A 27,859-nucleotide genomic window follows, 5' to 3' on the forward strand; every position below is an offset into this window, starting at 1 on the left:
TCTAGAAATGAAATCAGGTAGGTCAGCAGAACTGCTTCCTGCCAGTATGACAGCTATACTGGGCCATTTTCTGGGAAAGTCGCACACTTAATGGACTAGGTATTGTTTCACAGTCCAGACTGGTGCAATCATTCTGGTGAAGCCTCTGGTGTGTTGGTGGGGTCTCGCTGATGCCAGGGGCTGTACTGAGTAGTAGGAGATTTCCTCACTTTCCTGAGGCCTGAAAAGGAGAGGCAGGTGGTTCCTGCCCTTCCTTTTGGAAGTCAGGGGAAGGAACAAGTTCCACATTTTTCTGATGCTAGAGCCTATGCAGAATGATCAGGGGACATGTCCATGCATAAAACAAAGATGTGATACTAGCTCCTTTTTGCCAGCTTGCTCCAGCCAGTTCTGAGGACATGGATTTTAACAACCAACCTGCCTACCAAGATCCCCAGGGGCTCCTGCTCCCGTCTCTAGCTCGTGCAGAAGCCCTCACTGCTGCAATGCCTCCCCTGTTGTAGTTCTCCCAGTCAGCATGGCATACCTGGCCCTGGCACTGACCAAGCCTGCCCTTGCTCTGAGGTGCCAGCAAGCCCTCAGTACCCGGCATGGAGGGAAAACAGCCTTCTGCTCCACCTGTGCAGCACTGTGACTTGTAACTTCTGGGTCTGTGTGTTTTAAAGATTTGAGAACTCACGCTGTGCCCCTGGATAGCTGTTCTTTTCCTTATGTTGCCTTGCATTTCATTGTAACCAGGCAGTGTTGTTTAAGTTCTCTTTTTCTTTCTCACACAGAAGGCCAAATGGTGATAAGCTCCTTCTCCCCTGCCTTGCCATCAAAGTCTGCTAGATGTTTACCTACCCCTCAAATTGTAGTTTAAGTGTTTTGTTTCATCCTTAGGTTGTTAATAAGTTCCAAGCTGAAGCCTTTTCTCAGATGGCGTGGCAAATGTTATTTCAATTACACTCTATTGCATTTGTGGCACTTCCAGTGGGGCGAGATTGCCTGCCAATGAAAAAGAAGTGTTATTTACAGTAAAGGCACTTAATGGATGCTGGCATATGTGGCTTTGTAATGTCATATCTGTATGACTGACAGTGAATGCCAAACAGAGCAGCAAAGGTTTCTTTCCTACCTTTGACTCTCCCACTATTTGGCAGAGGAGAGCCGACAGCCTAGCTCTTAGAAATACTATTTTTGTATTGCACAGAGGCAAGGGAATGAGGCTTTCAGCTGGCATGTGCACTTGATGCCCATTTTTTATCTGCTTGAACATGTGCAGGAAGAAAAACCATGGTAACAGAAACTAGTTATGGATGAAACGTCCTGGTGAATATTTTTTGAAAACAGTATTCTGAACTGTCTGAGTAATTTCAATTCCTCCTCTCAGTGGTGCTTTCATCAGATCATGTTCTGCAGTGTGGTTTTGCTACTGTGCATTATGCATTACTGATTTAATTCCTACCACAAAAGAGGTGCCAAGTCATCTCCAAAGATGCACAGATACTGGCATGAATTTAGACAGGAAAACTGAGGTGACAAACCCAAACTAAGCAATACAATCACCAATAGATTTAAAAATCAGTTGTGATATGGCGAATCTTGTCCAGACAGGAATGATATTTTGAGAGTTTCAGTTGCATGGAATTTATTCTGGTCACTATCTCAAATTAATTTTCCTCTAAACAATGGAATAGGATCTACCTACAGTAATATTGAGAGAGTGTTTCACTCAATGGATCGTTGTTAAAGACCAAAGTTGGAATTTGTATTGAAAGTAATTGGAATTGAAAGTAATTGGAAGTAAAACAGTAGAGTAGTGGGCCATATGGAAGCAGTTGTGAGTGTTATGAACAACTGATAGGATACAAATGTCTATTTTTGTCTCTTCCTCCAGTAAACACTTACAGAAGGAATCCAGCTTCAAATCGTACACTTGCTTTGTGTTAGCAATAAACAGCCATTTGTTAACAATGATCTGTTTTGATAACTCTGTTCTTTGACATTTCAGAGTTTCTATCTTTGAAAATGTTTCTCTGTGCTACCCAAACTGCATTTAACTCTTCTCAAGTCACTTACAGAAGAGCTAGAAGCTCATCTCTTCAAATTCACTCATGCTGCTTCATAACCAGAACATTTAATAATCTCCGTTTTAACATCTGCTACCCCAGGGTGCTTCCCAGCACTGTCAGCAGTGCCTGTATATGGCTGAAGTATAAGGAAATTTTCATATAATTTCAACAAGGAAATGATGTATAAGGGGCTTTTCAGCCCTTAACAACCTCAGAAGGATTGGAGGAAGAGAGGGTCAAGCTGAAAAATCATTGACTTGGAATTAGGGACAGAAATGTGGTAGAAGAATGGGACAGGAATGAAGGGGAATGATGTTTGTGGTAGAAGAATGGGATGGGAATGAAGGGGAATGATGTTTGTTTATTTGGCTGAGGCAGAAAGGGGTCACCCAGCAAACACATAACCCAGACCATGACTTGCAAGGGGACAAAAGAAACTTTCCAAGGAAAGGCAAGCAGGAGCCTGTTTGACTTGTTGACTGGGTCAAAAATCAGGGATGAAGGCCAGAAAGGGCAGGCAAAAGACAGGACATAGGGAACTGTAATGCATAAACCCACCAGTGTGATGCAGTTAGGTGTTACGGGCAGTCAGGCAGATGCTTCCTTGTCTCTCTCATGGCTCATTCTGATTACTGGAAGGTAAAGCCTGCCAGGCTGACTGTAACTGAAGGCATCAGCTAATGCTAGAAATTTGTTCAGGATTTACAGCCTCCAGTGTTAAGTACTTGTGTAGTAATATTACAGAGAAAATACAGAGATGCATTAGAAAACGTTTTGGCACCTTCCTCATACTTACAAGGTGACCAGAGGTGGCAAGGCCACCCCAAGCACTAGGTGTTTTCATGCTGAAAGTTACTCCACTGTTGTAACTTTTAACAATGCTTTGCACTTTGAACACTCACCTGATTCAAAATTCCATGAAATAGTTAAGGAATAAGGGATTTATATTTATTTCTGGTTGAAGGGTGAAATCATGAACAGAACAACAGTTACTTCCTCTGTTTAAATTTCAGTTGCTTTGTTTGAAACTGAAGCTCAAGGCAGAAGGCTTTGAAGCTTACCTTTGGTTAGTTATTTTAAGCATCTTGTGGGCTGCAGCAGAGTAGGAGGGTATCACTGGCAAATAAGCTTTGTATTTTTGACAGGGAGACTTGTGGCATTTCAGTAAGTTGGATCCTTTTGCAGCAGAAAGACTGATATGTGTGGCAGCATTTCTCATGTGTGAGCTTTTTCATCTGGAAAAGAAACCCCTTCCCTTTGTAGTAAGGCAACTTTTGCATCATCCTTGCAGAATGAGAGAGGGAGACTTACTGGCTCAGCTCCTGTGCAGGCTAATGTCTTATAGAACATCCAAGAGAAATACCAGTGGTTCTGCCTGATGATTTGTTGGCAATGTTTAAAAATCCAGGTTGGTGTAAGTTAATCATTCAAGGAGACTTTAAAATAAAGACAGGCTTGACACTGCTGGGCAAAGCTTTAATGTAACATAACTGGGTTTTAGGGTTTCCATGAACTTTAAAATGTCAGGACAAATTACTCACTTTCACAATGGAAGTTTCCTCTTCCTCCTCCTCTCCAAAATACAGAAAGCCTAAAAGGGAGCCAGCTTCTGTTAGTCTGTCCATGTGTCTTCCCCACAAGGTCTGCAGAGGTTTCAGCTCAAAACACATATGGAGAGTGTATGAGTACTCAGTAAATTTACAAGAAAAACATGTTGTTGTTTTCTTCCTGAACTATAAAGTCACTGGAGATCTTAGGCAGGAAAGATTTTAACACAATTACATGTAATACAATTACTCATACTAAAGATTTTTAAGTGGAAATTACCTGGAAAGGATTGTTGATGATGTGCAAGGCAGAAGACAATCTCAAATGTCTGCCCTTAAAACTGTGCCTGCTCTGTAGAGCTGAAACAAGATTTTAGACTGTGATTTTCTCCTGAAATCAATGAATAATAGGGCACAAATATGTATTTTAATAATCACTTTGCTATGACTCAGTAGCACTAGATAAGAAAAGTTAGAGATGCACTTGAATTCTGGACTTGGCAGTGTACCATGGCCTGGAGATGTGGAATAAGATGAAGGACACTTATTAAACATTGAGGGTTTGACACAGTTGCACTCAAGTGCCACAGAAATTAAAAGTCAAGGACACTCATTCCTAAAAGCAGAACTTGATTTAGGAACACATGCATTTTGGGGGCTGTAGAATTAAAAAAATTATGACAGAGAAGGATACCATAGTGCGTTTAAAATATCACAAATGTAACCCAGGGCAGTATTTGATAGCTTTTATCCTATAGATTTCATAGCCCAGTTGAAATACTTCCGTCTTTAAATCTTTCTTATATGCTTAGGCATTGAATAATATGAGGCAGAATATAGTATTAGCTGGTCATTAGGCAGTTTGGGGGGTTTATTCCTATCCCACATATTTTTTTCGTGTTACATATTCTTCCTACCTTACAAAAGCTGTCAAACTTATGAATTGGGCTACTAAAATTACTTTTACTTCATACTGCTTCTAAAAATACCTTATTTTTAAATATACAAGGATGGGTGAGTAGTCCTTATTTTAAGGAGTGGAAGGAGAAGCTGCACATTTCAGATTGTTTTCTCACACACTTACTGTAAGCATACTGCAGATGTGCATGTCCTGCCACTCTTAAGAAAACTCCTTATTTGATGTTCAAGGGAAGCTCCTGATGATGTCTGAGAGAAAACAAAGAGGAATGGATGTGGAACAGAATGGAGATATGTTATTCTTGTCTGAGGTGTTCACTGGGTGTAACCCTTTCACAGGATGTGCTTTGGATGAAATCCTTTCCCCCACAACTGAAGCATTTCATCTTCACTTCAGTGCAGACACGAATTTTACCCAGGAGCTTTTCCACTGATGCTAATTACCTTTGGATCATTCTCTCTGCATGAAAAGATTGTCTGGGGAGTCAGTAGTGAGGTAATTTCCACTGCTAACAGCTCTTCAGAACAACTAAAACTCAAATCCCAATTTACAGTGTTTGTCTTTTGATCTGTTTTTAATACTGTCAGCAATGGAAGTGCTTCTACACTTTGCTGCCACATAGCCTACTTTCAAACTAATTGATGTACCCTGTACAGCTCAGAATAACTAAACTCTGTTTCTCTCTACTCTTATAAGGAGAGATTACTCATTTGTCTTCCAGCCTTACAAGTTTTTCCCCTTTTCTGGGTTTCTGGAATACACATTATCTCTCCATGCAAAGATATTTTTGTTAACCTGAGAGTCACCCAAGGCGGTAAATGAACAATTCCTTGCCTGTGAGGCAGGGCTGATTTCTCCCTAACACTTGGCCATAAGCACCTCCATAAGCCTCTGGGTCTCTTCATAGATACCAAGCTGCAGACATGGTGGGTTTCTGCACACCACTTTTGGTCTGGGTTCTTGACTACCCAGGAAGGAAGAAAACCCAGGGGCATTAGGCTGTCTCAAACCTGTTTCAAATATTAACCTAAAATACAACCCCCCACCCCAGGTTTATTCTAGTGTAGGGTGGTGCTCCAATAATGTAAAACAAAACCAAAATGAGAAGTGGGAAAGAGCAGCCTGCACTGCCAGAGTATCCCAACTGCCTGGCAGCTGGGGCTCTGAGTGCGGACTTGGCAGTGGTAGCCAAGTGTCCTTTTGGCAGCAATCCCCTGCCCATGGAGTGAGTCTTCAAAACCACCTAGCACAACAGGCAACCTAGTTTGCCACTCTGATTGGCTTTGGGAGCTCCCCTACTTTTTTGAATCTGCTCTGTTCCTCTTTTTAGGATGGATTCCCATCTTCTGTCATCTCAGTCTTGCTGCCCACCATCAGGTAAATTTTGTGCTTATAAGCAAATGACTGTGATGAAGCAGCCTTTTACCTCCCTATCTGGCACCAGGCTCAGAAATAAAATTATGTTAATATAGCAAGTCAGGGTTTTCTTTCTCCCCACTGTGTTTCTTAATTAGCACATTCTTTCAAGTTTGAATGGTCGCTGCATTTTGTGAAATAATAACTGTGCTAGTTACTCATGGTAACTACATTTCCAGGACAGTATCATATTTATAAATCATGTATCTGAAATATTTACTATTCATGTACTAACAGACTCTCAGCTTTCTGTTTGCTTTGAGTTATTCAGAGACAGCACACACATGTAAAGCAGTACAGATGATGCTCTTACCAGCACTCTCTCCATGCACCATCCTCCCCCCACTTTCCATCGGGGGTTTGTTCCTTTCACAGCATTGTAACTACTTACGTGGCTCCACACTAACAACAGCCACACAGGACTGCAGCAAATGCCAAATACACCAACTAATACTGCAAGCAGAATGTCTTGTCTCAGCTCTAAAAGGCACAACAGAGCCAAAGCAGAACAATCTCAAGGTGATTGTAACAGCCAGCCAAAATGGCTGAGTGAGGAGGAAAAGCCCTATCACACTTTGTGTGAAAGCCTAATGCATTTTGGTGACTTAGAGTCCAGTTGTAGTGCTTTGACAAAGATGTTTTATAAAAAGCAGAGCAGCAGTTTCTGCTGCCTTTATAGGGAGGCTCACACTGAAGAGAAGTATTTGAGATAGGCCATATCTTAATTGAAAAATAAGTCACTATACAGTATATCATGGGTTCTAATAATAATCTTCTCTTATTTGTTTATTATCATGCACCAGTTATATATGAATGCAAGGACATTGTAAGGAAGCAAATAAAATTAGATCTTGTATCACTAGAATTACTGAAATAAATTTCTCAGAATTTTTTTTCTCTCTTGCCTTCTAGTTCAAAATGACAGTGAGTTTTCTGCAAATAGTGTGTCTATGTGAAGATTATTTTACAATGCATTTTAAGATGTCGTGTACAGGTTATAAATATGATGTTCGAAATACCTACACAATTTTTCTGTACTTCCCATAATGTTATTTTATCTGGAAACCAGACATCTAGTAGCTGTTCACAGATGAGGCATGCGTGGTCTAAATCCTTTGCTCTGGTTCTTTCAATCTCCACTGAAAACATTCTACACTTTCCGGCACTCCTGATAGTTCAGCTCACTGATGAAAAAGCAGTGATTCACTGAATGCTTCCTTCTGTGGGACTTACTTTCTTCTACAATTCCATGGACTTCAGCAGAATAGACCAACTGTGGTGAGTTACCCAAAGTTGCCTAAGCCAAGAGTAAGTTTTCCAGAGATATCAGCAGTAGCCTCTCTGTTGACTCCTGTGGAATTTGGATCTTATCTTCAAGACCAGGCTGCAGATACCTTTCTCCTGGAGGGTCAATAGATATAGTTCACACAGTTGTCTTGTAGGCTCACACAGATATGCTCCGGAAAGTCAGAACATCTTCTCATTCAAGTAGCAAACTGAGCTTCCAAAAGGGAAAACAGAACCTTTCTGCTTCACTGAAATTCTTTGAACACATCTTTATCTTTATATGATCTGAAGAGAAACCAGAGTATACAGTAGCAGAGAGAGAAGTACTCAGTCACAAATTCTGCCTAAAAGCACTGTCAGATGCTGCAGGAGTCTTGAGGTCTTCACCCAGGATGCCTGAGCAAGACCTTGTACTTGCCGAGCTCCTGGGTGTCTGGGTGCACATATCTCCTCTCCACAAATGCCTTGCAAGAAGCTTGTGCCTGTGCAGAGCACCCATGCTTGGCCTGGGGAGCTGGGGGCACCTCTGCTCTGTCACAAATGGGTTTCCACATACAGAACTTCACCCACAGCAGTGCACTCCTCCCTCAGCTGCTGCTGTTTGGAAGTCCGAGCTGAGACTTATTCTGCTGGCATCCAGAGCCTGACTGTAGTATTGCTTTATTTCATCCTTTTGCTTCTGAGGAAATAATTTATCTGTCTCAGGAGGTTTAAATGATGGGCAGGCGTAAAGTGAATGAAAACAAGTGTTGTCTAGCGAAGCAATATGCTACGTTCTTGATCATAAATATGAAAACATAGTTAAAAATAAGAGTGTTAAAAAAGGAAGACGAGATAAAACCATATATATTTATATGTGAAAAATTCTAGCTGTCTTCTAAACTTTTTCTGAGAAATCTCTTAGCTGTTATAGCTGAGGGCTAATCAACAGATCAGCTTGCTGCATTGTAGAGTGTAATAAATTGTGGGCTCCCCTCGCACAGTCTCTGTCTTGGATTTTCTCTAATACTTAACAGTTGTCAGGATTACAATATGTATAAATGATATGTCAGAGCAATTCTAGGATCTCTGCTTTCCTATTAATCCATTTAGGGAAACATATTGTATTTGCAGCCTGGGTTGGCTGCAAATGTGCTTGAGACATTATAATGGATATAATGAATGTTCTTGTAATATTGTTCAAGCCTGTCTAGGTTGGACTGTGCAAAGCCTCTCTTCATAGGAGAGGTGACCTTTTACAACAGCCATATCCTCCTGCTAATTACATTGCAGTCCCTTTCTGTCCCAGACAGAGTGACTGTAATGTGAACATTCCTCCTTTCTGTAGGTAAATGTGATTTATGTATTATGAAAGGCAATACCTGTACAGCATTTTGGTCTCACGAATTCAGTTACAAGAAAGACACACATGTAGCCAGTTCTCTGTCTCCCTTAACATTCAAAAGATTAAAATGTGACTTAGTATTTTCAGTTTCTTCTTTTCTTCCTCTGACTTCTGTCAGAGTTGTTGGCAAGATTAATCATATTAAATCAGACCACTAAATTTAAAGAAATACTACCCTCCCAGTCTTTCTGGGTTCCACACCAAAGTAGCATAATTCCCCATAAGTATAAATCCCTAATTTATTACATAAAGTTTATCTGTTGTCCTCAGTTTTGATCAACTGTTCATAGACCAACTTCAGCAGAAATAGGAGAAAACAATGAGGAGGGGAAAAAACCATTCACAGAGAAGATCCAGAATGAAGAGAGGATGGAAAGACGGAGTTATTTCATTTACAGAAGGGTTAAATAGGAGAGAGCAAAGTGAGTGCAGGGAAAATAAAAAATGGTTGAGGGATCATGTTTTAGACTTCTCCTGTTTGAATTTTCTCATAAAACAAGAAAAAAAAGAATTGTTTTGGATTACTTAGCCAGTAAAACAGATAGGCAGCAGCTGTGAAACTGAGTAGTGTTTTTCACATGGGGCAAAACTAACCTGTGGGACTCCTGTAGTGAAACATTTACTGGAACTGTAAGTTCAGCAGGACTCAGGAGAGGATGGGACTTTTTGGGTGGAGTTCAATGCAGTCCCAGCAACATCAAATGAAAGAACGGGAAATGTGTGTGTCGAGGGTTAAATACATGACATGGAGGGAAGGACGCGAATCAGCATCAGTAAAGCACTGATGCACATTTTTAGCTTTAAATATCTACTTAAAGCCACTCAGCAAATCACTCTGTAAGCAGCTACAGAGCTCTGAAGATGTGCTCAAGTTGGTTAAGTTGAAGCTTCATTATTTGGTGTTTTGTTATAAGCCTGGGCACTTTTCCATTGTATGGAGTCTGAAATTGAAACAAGCTGAGGGGTAATGTCAACAGCAAGCATGCTAAGCATGAAATTATGAACCATGCAAGACAGCAGAAAAACATAGAAGGCATATGTATCAAAAGGTGTAATATTTGAAAGCAGTCCTCCTATTGCCATTGCTCTGGCTTCAGCTGATGAGACAAAGCCTGCTAATATACATGACTTTTGTCAGGAATCACAGCATGTTACTGACGTGACAGATAAAAGTGTATGACTTACAATATGCTATTTTATATGACTATAATAGAAATGATTTTGTGCTATGTTCACTTTCCTTTGGTCTTTTGAGTCTGAGACTCAGTTCAAGTCATTCTTGGGATCCATGGCAAATTCTTAAGGGTCCTTCACATTAAAATATGTACTGAAGAAGGAACGTCTAAAAAGAAAAATGAGAACAAATTAAAATAGGCCCTTGGTTGAGATTTATATTAAACCATTCTGACACACTCTTGTCTCTTATGTATTATCCACAGTTGCTTTGCCTTTCTCATCCAGACATACTTGACTCCTCCTTCTTATTCATCTTCTCCCTTACTTAGGCTTTGGATTCCCTAATCTTCCTCAGTGCTGAACAGCAAAAAAATTTCCTGCAAGCCTGGAGGACCTTCTCTGTTCCCTTTCATCCATCTGTATTATCTGCAACAGAAGTAGCAGTGATTCTAATTATGGAATTTCTGTAATCATTAACATTTTATAAATGATCTGTTTCTTCTTTGAGGTCGTCCTATTCCAGCACCAGATACTCTGCTCATATTCTCCTCTCTTACTGGCAAATTTTTGATGATTTGGCATTCTTCAACCTGCAAAGAAGCTCCCTTCCCCCATTTGGCACATTCATGGATACCACTTTTCTGTTAATCTCTTTTTAAAATGAGGTTTGTTAATGCTTGTGTGCAGTATATAAGCAGGCAGGAGAATATCAGAATGTTAGTAGATAAGTGAAAACAGAAGCATTCATGATTTCTGTTTCTCTTCCATACCTTTCACCTCAAAGTTGTGCAACTATTAAAAAAAACCCCACAAACAAAAACAAAAAAAACCCAACCAAAACAAAAACCCCAAACAACACTGCTCCCTCCCCCCCCAAAAAAACAAACCCCAACCCAACAAACAAACGAAAAACTCCCCCAAAACAAGACCAGAATACCAGAAGCCCAGCACTCTCAGCACTGATCAGGCAATCATTGGCAGTCCCCTTGGGTAGCAACTTCGTCATACCAGATACATTGTACTTGTTTCAAGTTGGAAATAAAAAAGAAAACATAATTTCTCCAGGTGAAACATGGAAAAAATACAGCACATTAAAGAACTTTCCCAAACCTCCTGCTGATGGGGTAAAAGGAATAAAATGTAGGTATGAAAGGCAGAATGTAACGGCCCTGGTTGTTGCCAGTATATAGTGATATCACACTACCATTTAAAGCAAGGTTTTCAGTGACTTTGAGTGACTTCCCTTGAAGCAGATAAAACAATTTTGAAGGTACAAATATCTGGAAGTGAGACCAATCTGGCTGAACTTGTACAGCTCTGCACACTGAAATGTAGTCATTTTACTGGTAAGGCAATAGGATGTGGTGTCTCTTCAGTTAAAGGGTTTTTCTGTTGAAAAAAAATCAACAAACCCAAAAAAACCAATTCATAGTAGGAGGAGTAAAAATCACTGTGAAATAAAATGTACAAGGGTTTTATTTTTCCACTGCAGTGACCCAGGAAGGGAATGATAGGAAAAAACAGGATAACGACACCAGAGGTAAAGGCTTTTCCAATGAATGCAAGATGCTAATCACTAGTTCTGGTGGTATTCAATGATTAGAGCACATGATAAACAGATGATGCTGCTATTTAAGGGTGAACTGTTTAGTATTAGCAATTACATATGACAAAGTTATGTTTGATAAGATAGAGGGGAGATAAGGATGTAGTGAGATAAAAACAAATAGCTTTGCTCGATGCTAAAGTACTTAAAATGATCAGATAGAGTGCCAATATCTAGGTGTTGGCTTCATTGAAAAATAACATCTATTGGAGCAGCTGTATGATTATATACAAGATAAAGAAGACTTCTTTTAAAGTAAAAGAACTTAAACCAGTCCTGCTCCTTAAGGATTTAGACAGTTTGCAGTCAGACATTAACTGGCAGTTAAATTGAGCGACGCTTGATGTGGGCGGTATAGATTGACTAAAATGTAAACAGTTTATTTTCTTATCTTTATGTACATTATACACTGACAGAGGAGGAAGAACAGGGTCAAAACTCTTTTAAATATATAGCATTAACTTAGATTAAGCATTTTTATTATTATTATTACTGTATGACATGGACTGAAGCATAGAAATTAAGGGCCAGTTTTCATCTAAATGTATTCCCCTAAAAGCTAGAGTTGTAGTTTGGAGGATTTCTCTGTAGTGCCTCTGCAGCTAAGGGAAGGAGATTGGCCTAAGGGATCTGCATCTGGATCCTGTCCAGATTACTAAAGTATTCATATTTTTTAAAGTAATTTTCAAGTAAATCTTTACACTCATAAAATAATGAAATGGATGCAACCTGTCAGTGAATATCTGTTTGGATGCTGTTGTGGACTGAACTCTGTTGCTTTTTTCTCAGCAAAGTGAACTTGCACTCCCAATATTTGTCTTATTAGTATTTCATGTCTTTCCTTGCTGTTGCCTTAATTGCCCTAATAAGTTTTGTAAGCTTCTGCCTGTTTTCTGCCTTTGGATTATTTTCTTCAGCTGATGCTGTTTGCTTTGTCAGCCACAAAAGTATCATTCAAAAAAATGTCTCCCACAAATAAGCCTTCTATGACCTTATTTTACACAGTGATTATAAGAATAGCTCTTAAATATAAGGATGAAAAACTATTCTGATATCCTGGTTAACAAGCTCAAAAGTCTTTTGTCCTGTCTGACTGGCAAGAACTTATCTCAAGCTTAGTCATGCAGTTGTCTTAACTCCTTGTAGATTTAAAGCAGTGTTTTGATTCTTTCATCTCTCTCACACAAGCCTTCCAGGCATAACTCTGCAACCTCCCTTGTTCATCCAAACAATCAAGAAAAGAGCACAAGATAAGCTTTTCTGATGGGCAAAAAGAAACCAAGAAAAAGCTTGTCGATTCCCATACATAATCTTGTGTCAGGGAGTATATGTGCTTTTTTGATTAGGGTTTCTGAAGTTCCTTTCAATGCACTAGCAATGCCCTATACAGTGATTAAAGGCTTCAGCAAATAGGGGCTGAGAGGCCTTATAACCTTCCAGTCTCCTATAAATGCATTTGCTTACTTATTTCCCCTTCTTTTCTCTACGCATCTGTTGTTGCTGTCATTTTAATCTGCTCTAGAAAGTCAGTCCTAGAGAAATGCCATTAGTAGGGAAAAGACTGAGCAAGCAGCAAGTCTTATGCTTACCTCTGATGAAGTGATGACTTATTCCTAGTGGTGTCTGAAAGAGCCAGAGAGCCTGGACTGAGTCTAAAGCTTCATTTTTTTACATCTCAGTGAGTAATACTCAGTTTGGAATTACATTTTGCATTGGAAACTCCAATATCCAAGCCAGGTGTAAATTGACACTGAAGAGTTATTTCTTTTCAGTGAGTTACTATATGAAACAGCAATAAGTTATTTGCAAGGTGTTTTATACTTTGTTAATCAGGAAAAAAATTGCTTGGCCTTTGTGCTATTTATTTCCGTCAGGTGGTATGGAATCTAGATTTACATTTTGAAGCATTGAGGAACCGTGAATTGCAGTGGTGAAGGCTTTAGACTGTTATGTGAAAGAAAAGCAGTTAAAGAAATACATGCTGCTGCCTGAATTATTACACATATCTAAATAATAAAGCCCCAGCTGTGTTTGCCTCCTGCCTGTAACAAAAAGTAGGTGTGATTTTAATTACTTAGAGCAAAATTCAAGTGGTTTATTAATACCAACATAACCCTAGGACAGAATTATAGCAATGTTTTATATACACTTTGGGAGATGCTGGTGGAAATAACATGCAAGGTATAAATCTGCTTTCCTGCTGCTTCTCAGCTCGGTGGAAATTTAACCTGAGATCAAGACCTTCATCTGCTGGGAGTGTGAGAGGGAAGAAGAGCACAAATGGTCAACTCAGGGGGAGTTTCCTTGCTCCAGATCTCAGGAGAAAGTTTCTGCCATGGGTGCAGAGGCTGGAGCCTGTCTAAGGAGGATGTCTTTTGCACCCAGCTCCCTTATCCTACCATCATCCAGGCATCTGTCCAATTCCTAGCAAAGATCAGAGCAGGCCTCATCCTCCTGTAAGTGACACCAGAAGCTGATGGTGCCCCAGGGTTATGCTGAGACCATTGGGTACCAGCCAAGGGAGCCTCTCATGGAGGGCAGTCGTCTCCCCTTCACATCTCTGTGCCATCCAGTGAACGCTCCTATGGCCATATCTGACAAGTCTGCTTTGTGTGACAGGAGGGATACAAATCAGCTGGATTCTCCAAAGGATTTGTCCTGGGGACTGTAGTGAAGGGACTAAACTGCAGCTAAAGAAAGAGTCAGATGTCTGTTTGCACAACAACACATTAACTCCTAACACATTATAGGACAAGGAGCCTCCTTTTAATAGAGAACTGTGGTTTTAATAGTGTGTTTTTTACTCGAAAGGAACAGGATCTGATGAATTCCCCTGCTCTATCCAAACCACACATGGACTTACCTCACAATAGGCAGTTGTTTCAGCTTTTCTGAATTAACCTAACATTTTTATTATTTCTTACTCCAATTATGTTTTGTATTTGTGTTCTGATGCTTGCCTGAATTATTGTCCACCTGTTTTGGCTTATCCTACCTGGTAGTCCTCACTTTCCCTCTTTATCTTGGATATTTCTGCCTAATGCTTCACCCTCCTTTAGTTTTCCTGTGGATTCCTAGTTTATCATGACCCTCCCTCCAATTATTCTATAAGCTAATATTTTTTGTTTGTCTACATTTTAAATTTGGTTTCCTTTTAGCTGTTTTATTATTACTGTTTTATCAGCAATGACTGTTCCAACACTGAGTGCATTGAGAGCAATAACGAAGTTCCCATTAGCTCAAAAGAAAATCAACTGAGTCATGGGAATGTAAAACCACATGCATAATCTTATTACAGATATCCCTAGTACTGTTAATTAATCATCCAGATTCATTGCCCAAAAAGCATTAACCAAATCCAGTCTAGAAGTTGGGGGATTAATGATAAGCAGCAGAAAGGCTTTATAAAGACTTGTCCTGTTATTGCATGAAAGTCAGGGCTTATAGCATAGAATGACACATCTTTGGTGCTCACAGCCATTGTGAGCATGGAACTTGGAGCTTTTACTCCAGCATTTTAAGAAATCATCATGCCTATTTTAACAAGATCTGTATAGCAGTTCCTGGCTAGCGAGAGACAGCATGAACCCACTTAAACTTCTTTTGTCTCATACTGCAAGAAAAAAAAGACAAAATCCACCAATGGATGTTCACATAGCAAAAAAGGTTGTAGAAACCGCTGCTTTTTGAAACAATATGTAAAATGCAAACTCCTAAACATTGGCAGGGATCAAGGTGACAAAGGATAAAAGTGTGTGTATCATACAGAACCTCCACAAACAACACATGTACCTTGTGCCTAATGGGTAGGGAAAAAATAAGGTAGTTAATTTAGTAAATTACTGTGGTAAATTTATTTGCCATAGTACAGTCCTAGCTGAAAATAGAGAGTGAGTGACTAAGAGAAACCATCATTTTCTTCCTGTTTCTTTCCTGACCTCCTTCACAGATCCTAGGGCTGTGGTTCCTCTGTATCTGTTGAAACATAAGGCAGTGTGTTAAACCTTCTCACCAATATCTGACCAGTATGTACAAAATATTTTAGAGCTAAGCTGAATTTCCAATCTGAAGAATTAAACATGCAATTTTTTTGCTCCTTTTAGATTAAATTAATCAAATAGAAAATAGAATGTTACAATCCTGCCTTGTTTATCCAAAGTAAACTGTTGGAAAAAAGCTTCCCATTTTCCTCAGTCTCAGCCCTCCCTTGAAGGCAACTACAAACACAGTATTACAGTCTAAGTAAAAGACTGAATTTAATTCAAGATATTTGGGGCAGATGATACTCTTTTCTTCCCATGCATTTATCTGATAGGGCTACACTTAAATCTGTGGAATTATTCCAGATTTGCATTGTTATGAATCTCCTGATTCATGGACCTTCATACAAAGTACCTTCATTCCAAAGAGACAGAGCAGCCCTCTTAACTTTCCAGCCACAGCCTCAAGCTAGTTTCCTGTCTTTAACCCTGCTCTGTTAATCAAAACTCCCATGACCTTGAACCAGCACAAAGGACTTATTCTTTCTCTGTGGTGTTGCTCATCAATAACAGTCACTATTCCTTTGCTGTGGGCATTCATCTGACATTGCATTGTTCAGCAATGTACCTGTGAGGTTAAAATAATTAAATTTATTAATTATTAAATTATTAAAATTTATTTTTTCCCAAACCTGGTGGGGGAGGGATGGTTGTAGCCTGCCTTCTCTCAGAGGATATATTTCTAGATTTGGCCCAACCGGAACAACTCTGTAAAGATATATAAGATTATGAATCAATTTATGAACATCTAGAGTATTGAGAGAGGTACTTCTTGGTCTACAAAGCACTGTTTCACTGTCATTTCAAAAACTCATATTCAACATGTGACCCAAAGATTTTAATTATCCTTGCACTAGTGATAAACAGCAGTAATAATATATTCACCCTCTGCACTAATAACAAAAGCCATTCTCTGCATTTAGAAAGGGTAATAGATTATAAATATTAAGCCTGTTAGATATACTCTGAGTGTTGAATAACAATAATGCTTGGGTGTTCTCAGGGCTTTTCAGCATAGGATCTCAAAAGCACATCAAGAAACTAGCCAGGTTTTGTCCCAGGGTACTTGTGAGTAACTGGTGGCAGCAGCTTAACTCAGGCCCGGTGCCACGATGATGGCAGAGCCTGGAGTGGGAGGATTGCACTGCCACTGCTCATTGCACTCACTAGTAGGTACTTTTAGGTTTTATAAAAGCCATTTCCATCACAACATTCTCTCCCTTTTCCCAGTGTCCAAAGGCAGATATTCATCTTGGAAACAGGCTTATATTGCTGTCTCATAATAAGATAGCTGGGATCCAACTGTATTAATATGTGCTTTAATGGCAGCTGGATGAAGCAAGAGGAAAAGCCCCCCCAAAAAAGACAAATAGCCAGTGGGCTGAAGAAAAACAATTGACTTCAGTGAGAGTGGGAGACTGGAGTGATTAGGATAGCAGGATAGGGAGGGTATAATTACAAAGCACGTGGTGCTAAAAGGCTCATCCTATATAATTTCTTTTAAATAAAATCTATGCTTGAAGGGGGAACTCAGTGTGCCAAACTGATTGGTCTCTCTGAGGGCAATCAGCACAGCTACTTGCTTTCTTAAAACTTACTCTCATTTCAGTGAGAGTTCCCAAGAAAATTAACCCATTTGCTTCCAGAGATCTGACTTGCTGCTTCCTGAGAATTAACCCAGAAGCCCACTTTGCTGAACCTCACTTGGAGCTCCTGTGAGGAAGCAGGGCAGACTTGGAAAATCTGGGGAGAGGCTGTGCCTGTGACATTATTTCTAATCCTTATTCTTGAATTCTCTAATAGCACCATTATTGTGCACAGGCAGAAACTTAAATCATAGACCAAAGGGTAGGAGAGCTTGACAGGTGCACAACTTCTGGACAGCTACAGCAAATTTACTTTGAAGCTGTAAATCGTGAAGTCTAAGACACTTCCAAAACTCCCAGTGCTAACTATTAAGGGTTGTGATGGACATGAACTGTTAAAAAAGAAGGCAAAGTCGAATTTTTTTTTCTGTTTGTCTGTGTAACTTTAAAAGTGAATGTGGCTTTCAGTTCATACTGCAAGCTTTTTAGTATTGGCACTGGGAGGAATTTGACTAAGGAAAGACATGAAAGAGAAAAGACAATGCAAAGGAGAAAAAGAACCAAAGAAATACTGACAATAAAAAATAAGAAGAAAGACAAAGTGCAGAGTATACACAGGAGAACAGGAAAGAATGTAGTTATTTAAAGTGTTTAAAATCAGTCTTCCTGGTAAAAGGGCAACACAGGAATCAGTCTGGATCTGCTGACTCTTACACGTCTTTGTATTTTAGATAGGCAGCAATTTTCTTCCTGGCAAATATCTGGCTAGGTATTTATGTAGGTTGAAACCCTCTCCATTTCACAGGCCATTGGGAGTGCTTAAATCCTACCTAATCTGTGGTTCAAGCAGCTGGCAGTAAAACTTAAATTGGACAGATTTCGTGATTTTCATCCTAGAGCACTGTCTGTAAAAAGACAGTGAATTGACTCTCCTTGGAAGTGTCTTTACTGTTATTTTCTGAAAGATCTTTGGAAGCCCCTTTTTCATCTCATCTCTTGTTCCTGTCCTGCCTGATACAAATTGGGAGGGGAGTGCAGAGTTCTGTGAATATTCTGGTGAGAAGAAGAAAAAACATGATTCTGTCTTCAGTTCTTATGGTCTGTTCTTGGATGTTTGAGGCCAGGAGCATGTGCTTATTTGCTCAGACAGTTCTGAAAGAACCTTTTCTTTGAGGACAAAAGGTTGCCTCATAGATTGAATTTATTCTTTTCTTTCTGAGTCAGAGTCTGAACAATAGATTTTTTTCTTTAATCCTGTTTTTAGGTGTTTTAATTCTGTTTTCATATATTCCAACTTCAGATGTTTTTCACCTACTTTTCTTACAGTGCTCAAAGTGTGAGCTACTGTCTAACATGGCCTCCTCGCCTTTGCATCTTTATTAGAAGAGTCAAGTCCTCCCAAGGTGGGGTGTTTCAGGTGTAGAGATTTAACTCTTACAGAGTTACACACTGTTCATGATGGCAGAAAATGTGCACAACTACATTGAAATGCATTTCACATTCAGTGCTTTACAAAAACAACTGGCCAGGAGTGGGCTGGTGGTAAATAATGTAGAGGTAATGCCCAGTTATTTTTAATACTGTATGTATCCTAGATAATTAAAGGGTTAAGAAGTAATTGTTGCTTCATTGTTGATGGCATAACAATGTATTTTTTTATGATTTGAGGTTATTTAGGTCTTGTAGCCAGACAGCGTCCCATATACAAATATTCAAGGAAAAGCAATTGCCAGATAAACCCAGGAGGGTGTTAAAACTCTGAGATTAAATCTAGCTTTTTTCTTACATATTGTGCAATTCACCAGTATTATTTGAAATGCAGCTGTTCTTTATGCACAAAACCAGGAGAGCTTCTCATAAAATATTGGAAATAGTTAATATTTTATGAGACTTGGAAATAAAATCCATCAGTGCCGTCTTCTCCAGTAATGCTTACAGCAGTTATAAACAGAAGGTTAAAAAAAAAATGCGAGGAAGATATTCTCACCAGGACTTTGCATCTGTGTCTAGGAACTGTTGGATATATTGTCATACAGACAATCTGCAGCCCTTATGGACAACTCACATTTAACTGTTATCTGTAGCACTCTCTTCTGATGAGATTTGAAGAGGAGGCATTCAGGTACAGCGGTGACTCTACAGCAGTGTCCGTGTGGGGCAGTCTGGTGAACACCTTTGGCCAGGGAGGTTTGAATCTCTCCTCTTCCTTTCTCCTTCCCTTCAAAGCCTTGTTCTGTGAATTCAAGACATGATACTAAAAGTAACTGAACTATTTTGGAAGAGGGAAAATTGGAAAGACATTGTCCTTACAGCTAGGTTAATATTGCAGAGAAAAACTGTATATAAATTTGACAAAAATGTGAATTTGTTCTGAGTGGAAGCTGTGAATGTAGGAGGCTGCAAACAGAATAGTGGTGCATGGTCACCAGACAGAGCATCTCAATGCAGATTTCAGAATCATTGCAGGACAGCAACCATCACTTCCAAAATAGCTAATATTTGTGTTGTAAATGTGCTTTTGACATCTGTGGTTTTTGAATTGGGAAATAGAAACAGATTACAAAGTTATTAGTTGTTGTAGCCAACCAAAACTAACACAGCATTCAAGTAGAACAAGCTCCTCACAAAGAGACTAATATTTATTTGTGGAGAATATTCACCAAATTACTTCAAATATACTAGAGGAAAGAATGATTTTTTTCCAGGCAGGTTGTGGCCAGTGTTGGTTTTGTGTATGTGTTTGACTCCAGGCACATGAATTCATTTTGGTATGAGATGGAGCCTATTAGGAAATTGGCTACACGAGTAAAAGTCCACACTTCATTTCCTTTAAGGTTGCTAAGCACAACAATTACTGCCCTCAGTGATAAGGCAAGCACATAAATTAATAAATGTCCTATTAATGAGTACACTAAACATGAAAATGTCTGTACTGAGGAAATACCAACTGTGCCTGTTACCAACAGGGCGTGTTTCATGTTGGTTAAACAAACTAGCTAATAGGATAAAAGTCAAAGGTTGTAGCCCACTTAACTATGAGAATTTAGTTTTGTATTGAACCTACCTTCCTGTGTGAATAAAGAATCTTTCAGGAAAGTGGTTATAATACATAGGTTTAGAAGCAGTGAGATGCTGAGTGTTAGCACACTTGTATATAGGTTTATATGTACAAAATCAACACAATGGCTGTGATTTTTTAACCTAAAACGAAGAAGGGTAACTAATTGTAGCAAAACTGGTTCCATCAAACTACAAATTCTGCAAATTCTTCAAACTGGGCAAATTCTGAATTTTTAATCTAACCTTTTCTTTTTCACATGAAGCATCCTTGCTCTTGATTGGGAATGAAAATCTGCCTTCTCCAGTTTCCAAGGTTTGAGAATTTCTCTCCATATTTGTAACCTGTCCACAGCCCAGACATCCACCAGTTTCTCCTCCACTGCCTCTTGAATACAGGAGTGGTGTTCTAAAGGTAAAAAGCCATACATTTGACTTGAAATTTTACCTGGTGTGAATCAATTTTGCATTGCTTATATACAGTAAGATGCTTACTGTAAATGAAATTAAATGTAATCCAGCAGCAAATGTGTTAAATCTTAGGGAGGTGGGGATGGTGCAGCTACAGAAAGTAATAAGCCTGCTGCCAAATGCAGCTTTCACAGAAGGGTCCCTGGAACACAGTCCTCAGGCATCCTAGTCTTCATTAAATAAACACAACTTTTTTGTTATTGTGATATGTGGCTGGTATTTTTATGCACAGTGTAAGACAGGGGCCTAGTGTGGATCTCTGGTGTAAGTGTGTGTGCCTGTAAAGGCAGCGAGAGACATCAGAGACCATTAAAATGCTCTGGGATTGGACTTGAGCAGAGCTGTGTGCTTCACACACACATTGGGCAAAAGGTTTCCAAGAGCCCACAAGTGGTTAGATGTCCTTTCCCCAGTTTGAAACCAGTCTTAGCTGGATACTGAATGCCTTGATGACTTTGAAAGCTTCTCTGGGTGACTAAACTGAACACTGAGGAGCGGAAGGTTGAGTGCTGTGGTCATGCAAGGCATCATCAGAGGAGGAAGGAGGACAAGATGCCTCAGCTCTCCCACAGCACCAGCTGCAGAGGGGGCCAGCCAGCCACAGGAGAGAGTTACTGCCATACACATCTTTGATGTTTGGAGTTCCAGGCTTAAATAAAACATTGTGAGCCTGAAACATGTTGACAGCTCTACAAACCCTGCAATATTACACATGTGCAGGGTTAAAGTAACATGCCATCTAAAACCCCATTTGTTTTCAATGTGGTTTTCTAGGGGAGCAGCACCACCCAACAAAAAATAATGTACTTACCATGTCTTTCCTTGAACAAATAAGAGAGCATAAGCCTTTCAGAAGGAAAGAATATAAGTGCTCAGCAACAAATACTTTTTAATAAATATCCTTTTAATTCTTATGACCATCCCATTGATTGCAAGTATAACCAGAAGAGAAGTCTGATTATCCTTGCACAGCCATCCACTTCTGGGAAAAAATTGATGACATTTGGATGTAAAATGCTGATTTAGTGTTTTCAGAGGCTGAGATGATCCTTGAAGGTCTGCTCACAGCAGAAGCCAGACAGAGTTCTCCAAATTCTGGTGTTACTGGTCATCTGAATCTAAGGGAGTCTCTTAAATTCTGTGGCTGTATTTTATCTACCAGTGAGCCTGAGTTTTCTTCCCAGAGGCAGTGTAAAATGAGTTAATGTTGTATAATTTGCTTTGAAATCCTCAGATAACAGGCACTGCAACATCACAAAATATTTAATGGACAGAACCATCTGACGTGAAATCTGCCTCTCTTTATGTAGCTTCTTTCAAAAACCAGAAACTAATTGGACTCTGAGACTAAATAGTGCAATGAAACAAGATGGACCCATGGTTCTCAACATGCCTACGATCTAACATCCCAGGAAGCTGAATTGGTCAGACAATTCAAGTAAAAAGTCATGGAAGTAACCATGAAAACCAGGATTGTTTCATTTGACCAAGCTGATATTTTGTGGTCTTAGCACTGAGTACATGAATATTCTTTTAAGAAGGATCCCTTTGAAAGTAGCCTAATGATTTTTTTATAAAAATTCATCCCAAAGGCTGCACAGAACAGGCACAGGAAGTGCAAAACACCCTGGAGCTCCATCAGACTGCAGATCAGCCAATGAGACCCATGCAAACTAACAGTGTGGATCTGACCCCTTGAGAAAGCTCGCCTCTTAAATATAAAGGACTTTCTAGCCAGCAGAAGTAAGGTGGTGTTTTCCCACGGTTTCCTGAAAAGTCTGTCAGGACTGATTTTCAATAGCTACTATTTATATAATTAAAGAACACTTTGGAATGTTTGTGGAGTATTGATGGCTGCCCAGTCTTGTTTGCAAAGTACACTCATTTTAATTTGACCAGATCTTAAGAAGTGTTGAGTATTTGCACCTTGTCTGCTGACGCATCTTGTTTTGGAACCTGGTAAATCTGCAGAGTATTTTCATATCCACAGAAAAATCACAAGGAGTAAAGGGTGCTGAGGTCACTGTGCGCAGCATCTTGTGAATTCTGGTGCTTTGCTTACAGTGATATAAATCTTTTTTACATCTTTCATACTCATTCATTATTATGTGTTCTCTCCTGAATCCACTTGCATTAAGTCTTGTTAATTAATACCAGTTAGATTTTTGTGCTCTGACAGAGTGGTAGCTCTACCACACGTTGTTGGTATGTCATGACTGGGGATCTTAAAATTATTGCTGAAAAAACCAAAAACACCATAAAAGGTTGCTACATACAAGCAGCATCCAGTTGTGATATATGACACTTTATTTAACGTGTGTAGGTATGGACATGCTTTGTTTCGTGCCTCAAAAAGAAGTTGTTAAACTGTGTTAAGAAAGCTGTAGAGTGTGTGACTGCAGGTATCGGAGTACTATTGGTAAATCCATGGAGTATCTCACCTTGGCTGCTGGGTCGAGTTTTGGTCTCCCTCCAAAACAATACAGCAGGAACAGAAAGGCTGTGGCGAGGATGGTAGAAATTACTAAAGGCATGGATGAAAATCGACTCAGAATAGTGGCTGGACTTGAAGGAAAACAGAGAAAGGATAATATGAGTAAGTAATGAATTGGTTCGGAGAGTGTGAATTCTTTCCCCTCAGACAGTGCGAAGAACTAAGCAGAGCGTGATGAGCCAGTAGCCCTCTCCGTGCGGTGCAGCAGCCCAGCGCCAGCAGCCACGGCCGGGGCCGGGAGCCCGGCTCGCTCCGGGGAGCCCTGGCGCACGGGCGGGAGCGGGAGCGGTGTCCGCAGCCGCATTACGGTCCCGGCTCCCTGCGACCTCCGCCGGAGCCGGACCGCGGGGCCGGCGCCGTCCGGGGGCTCGGCAGCGCCTCTCGCCGCGGCGTCCGGGCGCCTCCCCCGCCGCGACCCGGGGGCGGCCCCGCGAGCCCTGGGGGCGGGCGGGGGGGGCCGTGCCGGTGACGTCGGGTTTGCAGCAGCCCCGAGCGGCAGCGGGCGGGCGGGCGAGCCCCAGCCCCCGCCGCCCGGTGCTGCGGCAGAGGGCGGCGGGCCGGGAGCCGAACCGGGGAGCGCCGCCGAGGAGGGCTCCGGCGGCGCCAGGATGTAGGCGCGGGGCGGCGGGGAGCTGCCGCCGGCGACGGGCTCGCCATGAAGAAGCATTCGGCCAGGGTGGCCCCGCTCAGCGCCTGCAACAGCCCCGTCCTCACCCTCACCAAAGTGGAAGGTAAACGACGTCTCTGGGAGCGGGACGGGGGTATCCCGGGAAGACCGGGTACCGCGACGGGAGATGCTCCGCGGAGACCGGGTACCGCGACAGGGGACGCTCCCGGGCGACCGAGTGCGGTGCTCGGGCGATGCCCAGCGGCGGGCGACTGCGCGACTCGTGAGCGGGCGGTGGGGACCCACGGAGCGTGCAGCTCCCCCGCCGCCGGGCATCGCCGGCACTTACCCCTGTCCACCGCCCTGCTCAGCTCCGGGTCTTTCCTCGCCCATGCTCCAGAGGCAGAGCACCTCTCTGGAGCTCCCCTCGGAGCTCGAGAGCAGCCCCCAAACCCGTGGGCAAGTACCTGCCATTGCAGGACCCTTGGCAGGAGGGAAGGAAGATGCTCGGCAGATTTGCTCTCCCGATGTGAGGAACGCAGCCCCGTGTTCCAGCCATCTGTCCTCACCTCTATTTGCCAATCCAGCTGCATGGTAGCCGTGGAGTTGGAGTCTTATGGCCAGGAGGGACATAAGAGCCAAAGAGCAGTGGGGGTTGGCAGACCTTTAGGGATCACAGGGACCTTTGAAGTCTTTTCAGGGATCATGGCAGGGGACCTTGAAAAGGACACTGATGTGCTCAGGAGGGTTCCACGGAGAAATCTGAGGTCTGGGGTGAGGAGCTGTTCTCTTGAATAGAAACCTGTAAGGCACGTCTTAGAGATGGAGGGGTGATGCAAAGGCAGGGTGCAGGTCAGGAAGAGGAGCCCGTCTGAAGGACAGATACAGAGCTCAGTTCCTGAAGGAAGAGCAAAGAGAAAGCTGCTGGTTTGGGGGATACCACTGGGTATTTGGTTGTTGGTTGAGAGAATGGAGTTGGTGAAAGAAAAATGTCGCCATGGGGGAATGGAGGGAGGAGAGGCAGAAAAGGGATGAGCAAGGTGAGGCAAAGAGGAAGAACAGCTAAAAAAGGGAATGATTGAACAGTAAGAGGTGAAATGTGAATGTGAGACTCCAGAGAAAGCTCATGAAAAAGAAAAAACTAATATTGAAAAACTGAGAAATGAATAAAGGAAAATTAAAAAATGGTAGCAAAAGCTCTGTGGAGCAGAAAGTGAGAAAATGCAGAAATGTGCAAGAGGAGAAAAGGAACTAAAATCAGCAAGTAGGAGTGGAAAGTAAGGAGTACCTGAAGGTTCTTATTTCAGTTCACAGAATATTCAGCTGTTGCATTCCCGTAACCACCTACTGCAGAGATAGGAAAAGGGATCCCAGTTTTCTGATGGAAAGAGCAGGCCTGGTCTTCATTACACTATAATTAGAATTTTAAAAAGCTCTTGGAGTTGACCCCGTGCACAGTAGAGTGTTTCTCTCGAGGTTGCATTGGAGGCTCCTCTGGGCAAGGAGCTCGCTTCCCTTTCTTTTGGTGCACTGCACAAGCTTTATGAATCATAAATAATAATAACCTACCAGGTTCCAGCTTTGAAATGTGGGTCATCTCATTCCTCTTTTACCAGTTCAAATACAGTTTATTACCTACCTTATATAGAAGCAGAAGCAGAGCAATCTTCCACTGTGCCATAAAATTGAATCCTTTCAAGCATTTCCATGTCTGCTCTGCATACCAGCTCTCAGATACCCTGTTGCTGCCCACCAGGGACTTTGTTGACCTAGTTGGACTTTTCTTTCTTTACTTCAGATTCCTTTTTGCTTTATCATCAGTGGCAAAAATCTAAATTGCCTTGGTGTATGATAGGGCCCAGAGTTTCTTTCCTTCTCTTTAGTGAAACAGACTGGCTCTGTTTGAGAGCTTCCTTTTCCAAATCAATTGACAACATTTCGTTTCAGACTAACATTGACTAATTTTGCCAGCTGGTGTTAAAGCCATATAAAAAAAAAGCCAAGACATAGTTATAGGCAAAAATAAAGTGAGGCAGCTGGCACACTGTGGACTGCTGACTTCCCTTGGCTTGGCTGCCATACCTCTGGCAAAGATTTGCCTTCCTCTGGTAGTCCAAGTCCATTGCAAAGGCACAGATAATGCTACAAGAGCAAGACAGCAAAAACTTTCATCTGCTTCATAGTTATGATTATTTTCTCCCCTATCAACCACCATCAAAGCATTTCAAGGATCTTTGGCAGAACCACTAGGAATATGTTTCATTCTAGGATGGTTAGCCAAGAGGAGCCTTTCATTGATATGCATTGCTGTAAAGCCCTCCAGCATTCCTTCTATTTTCCTGGCGGTGCAGTGGCTTCTTTGCTTTAAAAGGAAGATAAGGACTCTGTGCGTTCAGAAGCGTGACTGCCATTTCGAATTATTTCAGAGATTGAATCATCAGTATGCTTGGAGCCTGCTGTACCAGCACTTTTCAAGACAACTGTGTCTACATGCATTGCTCAGGCAGACAGTAACCATACCATGTGTTTTCTGTGCCTGGTACCATTGTACACCCTTCACATTTTGAGAAACGTAGGATTGGTGCCTGATTTCTGCTTGTTCTTCCTTGTGTTGTTGTTTTTCTTACCAATTTCTATCCACACTGCAGTGGCCATTCCTCTCAGACCAGCCAGTTGACTGGTTTCACCCCATTTGTACATGAATGCACAGTGTACTTTGAGGACTGACTTCTCTCCCTTGGGAAGGTAAATATCTCCATTCTTGCTCTGCATCTTGGGATCTTGCAGAGACAGGTAACATCAGCTTTGACAAAGAGCTGCGGAACTATCACCACACCAGAGAAAACACATCCTCCATTTAATTAGCCCCTACTTGGAGCTGCTTATTTCCAGGCTTTCAGCACCAAGGAAATGCTATTGCAGCCTCCCCATATAGCACATTTCCTCTGCACTGTTCTATCAGGAATGAATGACTGGTGATATTCAAAGTTTCTTATAGGGCAAATGACATCTCCCTGCAATCAATTATTGTGCATAAACATCTAAACTGAGTTGCTGTGGAGCCAGAGACTGCCACATGTTCAACTGGAGTAACCTGGCCTGCAGCACTGGAGTTGTAGAGAATTTGTATAAGTACGAATGAGAAATAAATTTGGACTTTAGTATATTTGCATGCCTACAGGGAATTCATCAGAAGCATATCAACACTGTAATCGCTTTAATAATAAATCTTTTTCACTTCTTTAGCAAGCGCAAACTAAAGATCCCGAGCACAGCAAAAACTTCCATGAGTGGCAGTCAGCTTTTTAAGAGATGAGATTCTTATTATCCTCATTTTGCAGATGGAGCAGCTGAGAAACTGCAGAATGAAGCAACTTGCCTGAAAACAAGCAGCACATCTTTTCACAGAGCAGGCAAGACCTACAGCAGATAGGAACAGACCCCCAAACTCCCCACGTATACCTTTCTGGCCATGAGAGGTCCATGAACGGATGCAATGGGGATCAGAGAAGCCTTCATTTATTGAAATCAGTGACTAAAGCTTCCTTTTTGGGAAATAAGCTCAAATGCAGCATAATTGTATTTCTGGATAAATACTGTGTAACTATTAGCAGTGTTCTGCTGCCAGCATCCAAAGGTTTTGGTAGTCAGGCAATGTTTGTACCACTGAGCACTAGGGCAGACCCTGTGAACATCTCACCCAGGATTTCACATCTGCAGAAGCAAGATTTGGTGGTCACTGGTCTTCTTCCCATGAAAGCCATACATGACAGGTCTACGCAGTGCTCGTGCATCCTAGAAAACAGAGCAGCTGGCGAGCAGCAGAGGCCGGTGTTTCGGTGGCTCAGCTAGGGCTGCTGGTTTGGGTGTGCTTCCCCACTGAAGCGGCCTTGGCAAGGAATGTGTGTTGGCTTCTGCATGGAGAACTTAACTTGCAAAGTGTTTGCTTTTGTTCAGGCTGCCTCTCTGCACAGGAGACAGTGTTCAGTGTGAGCATCAGGGCACTTTAACCCACCTGGTTCTTTCTCCTTAGCTATGGTAGCAGTTTTCTCCCTCTCGTGACAGGAACTGGTAAAGGTGACGGTGACAAGTTCGCATGAATGGGGGTTTAGGTTTGCTGTGTGTCTGCTTCTCCACCAGACCTAGCAGCACACACCCTGTTACTGCAGGATAATGATAATGTCACTTACTCAGCTGACGGAAAAGCAGTACCCT

General features: G+C 41.5%; 1 protein-coding gene across 2 annotated transcripts in view; it reads left to right on the forward strand.

Moving 5' to 3' along the window:
* Positions 1 to 27,859, forward strand: part of SLC35F3 (solute carrier family 35 member F3) — a 168,229-nt gene that overhangs the window by 82,586 nt on the left and 57,784 nt on the right. The window contains exon 1 of one of the 2 annotated variants that reach the window (XM_069010288.1): positions 23,572 to 23,768. The exons of the other annotated variant lie outside the window; for it this stretch is intronic. Coding sequence (XP_068866389.1) covers positions 23,693 to 23,768 — 76 coding nt within the window. The 5' untranslated portion in view covers positions 23,572 to 23,692. Of the gene's footprint in view, positions 1 to 23,571; positions 23,769 to 27,859 lie in introns of those variants that run through there. 2 annotated transcript variants of the gene reach the window in all.

Source organism: Aphelocoma coerulescens, chromosome 3 (assembly GCF_041296385.1).
Source record: "Aphelocoma coerulescens isolate FSJ_1873_10779 chromosome 3, UR_Acoe_1.0, whole genome shotgun sequence".
NCBI classification, from domain to species: Eukaryota; Metazoa; Chordata; class Aves; order Passeriformes; family Corvidae; genus Aphelocoma; species Aphelocoma coerulescens.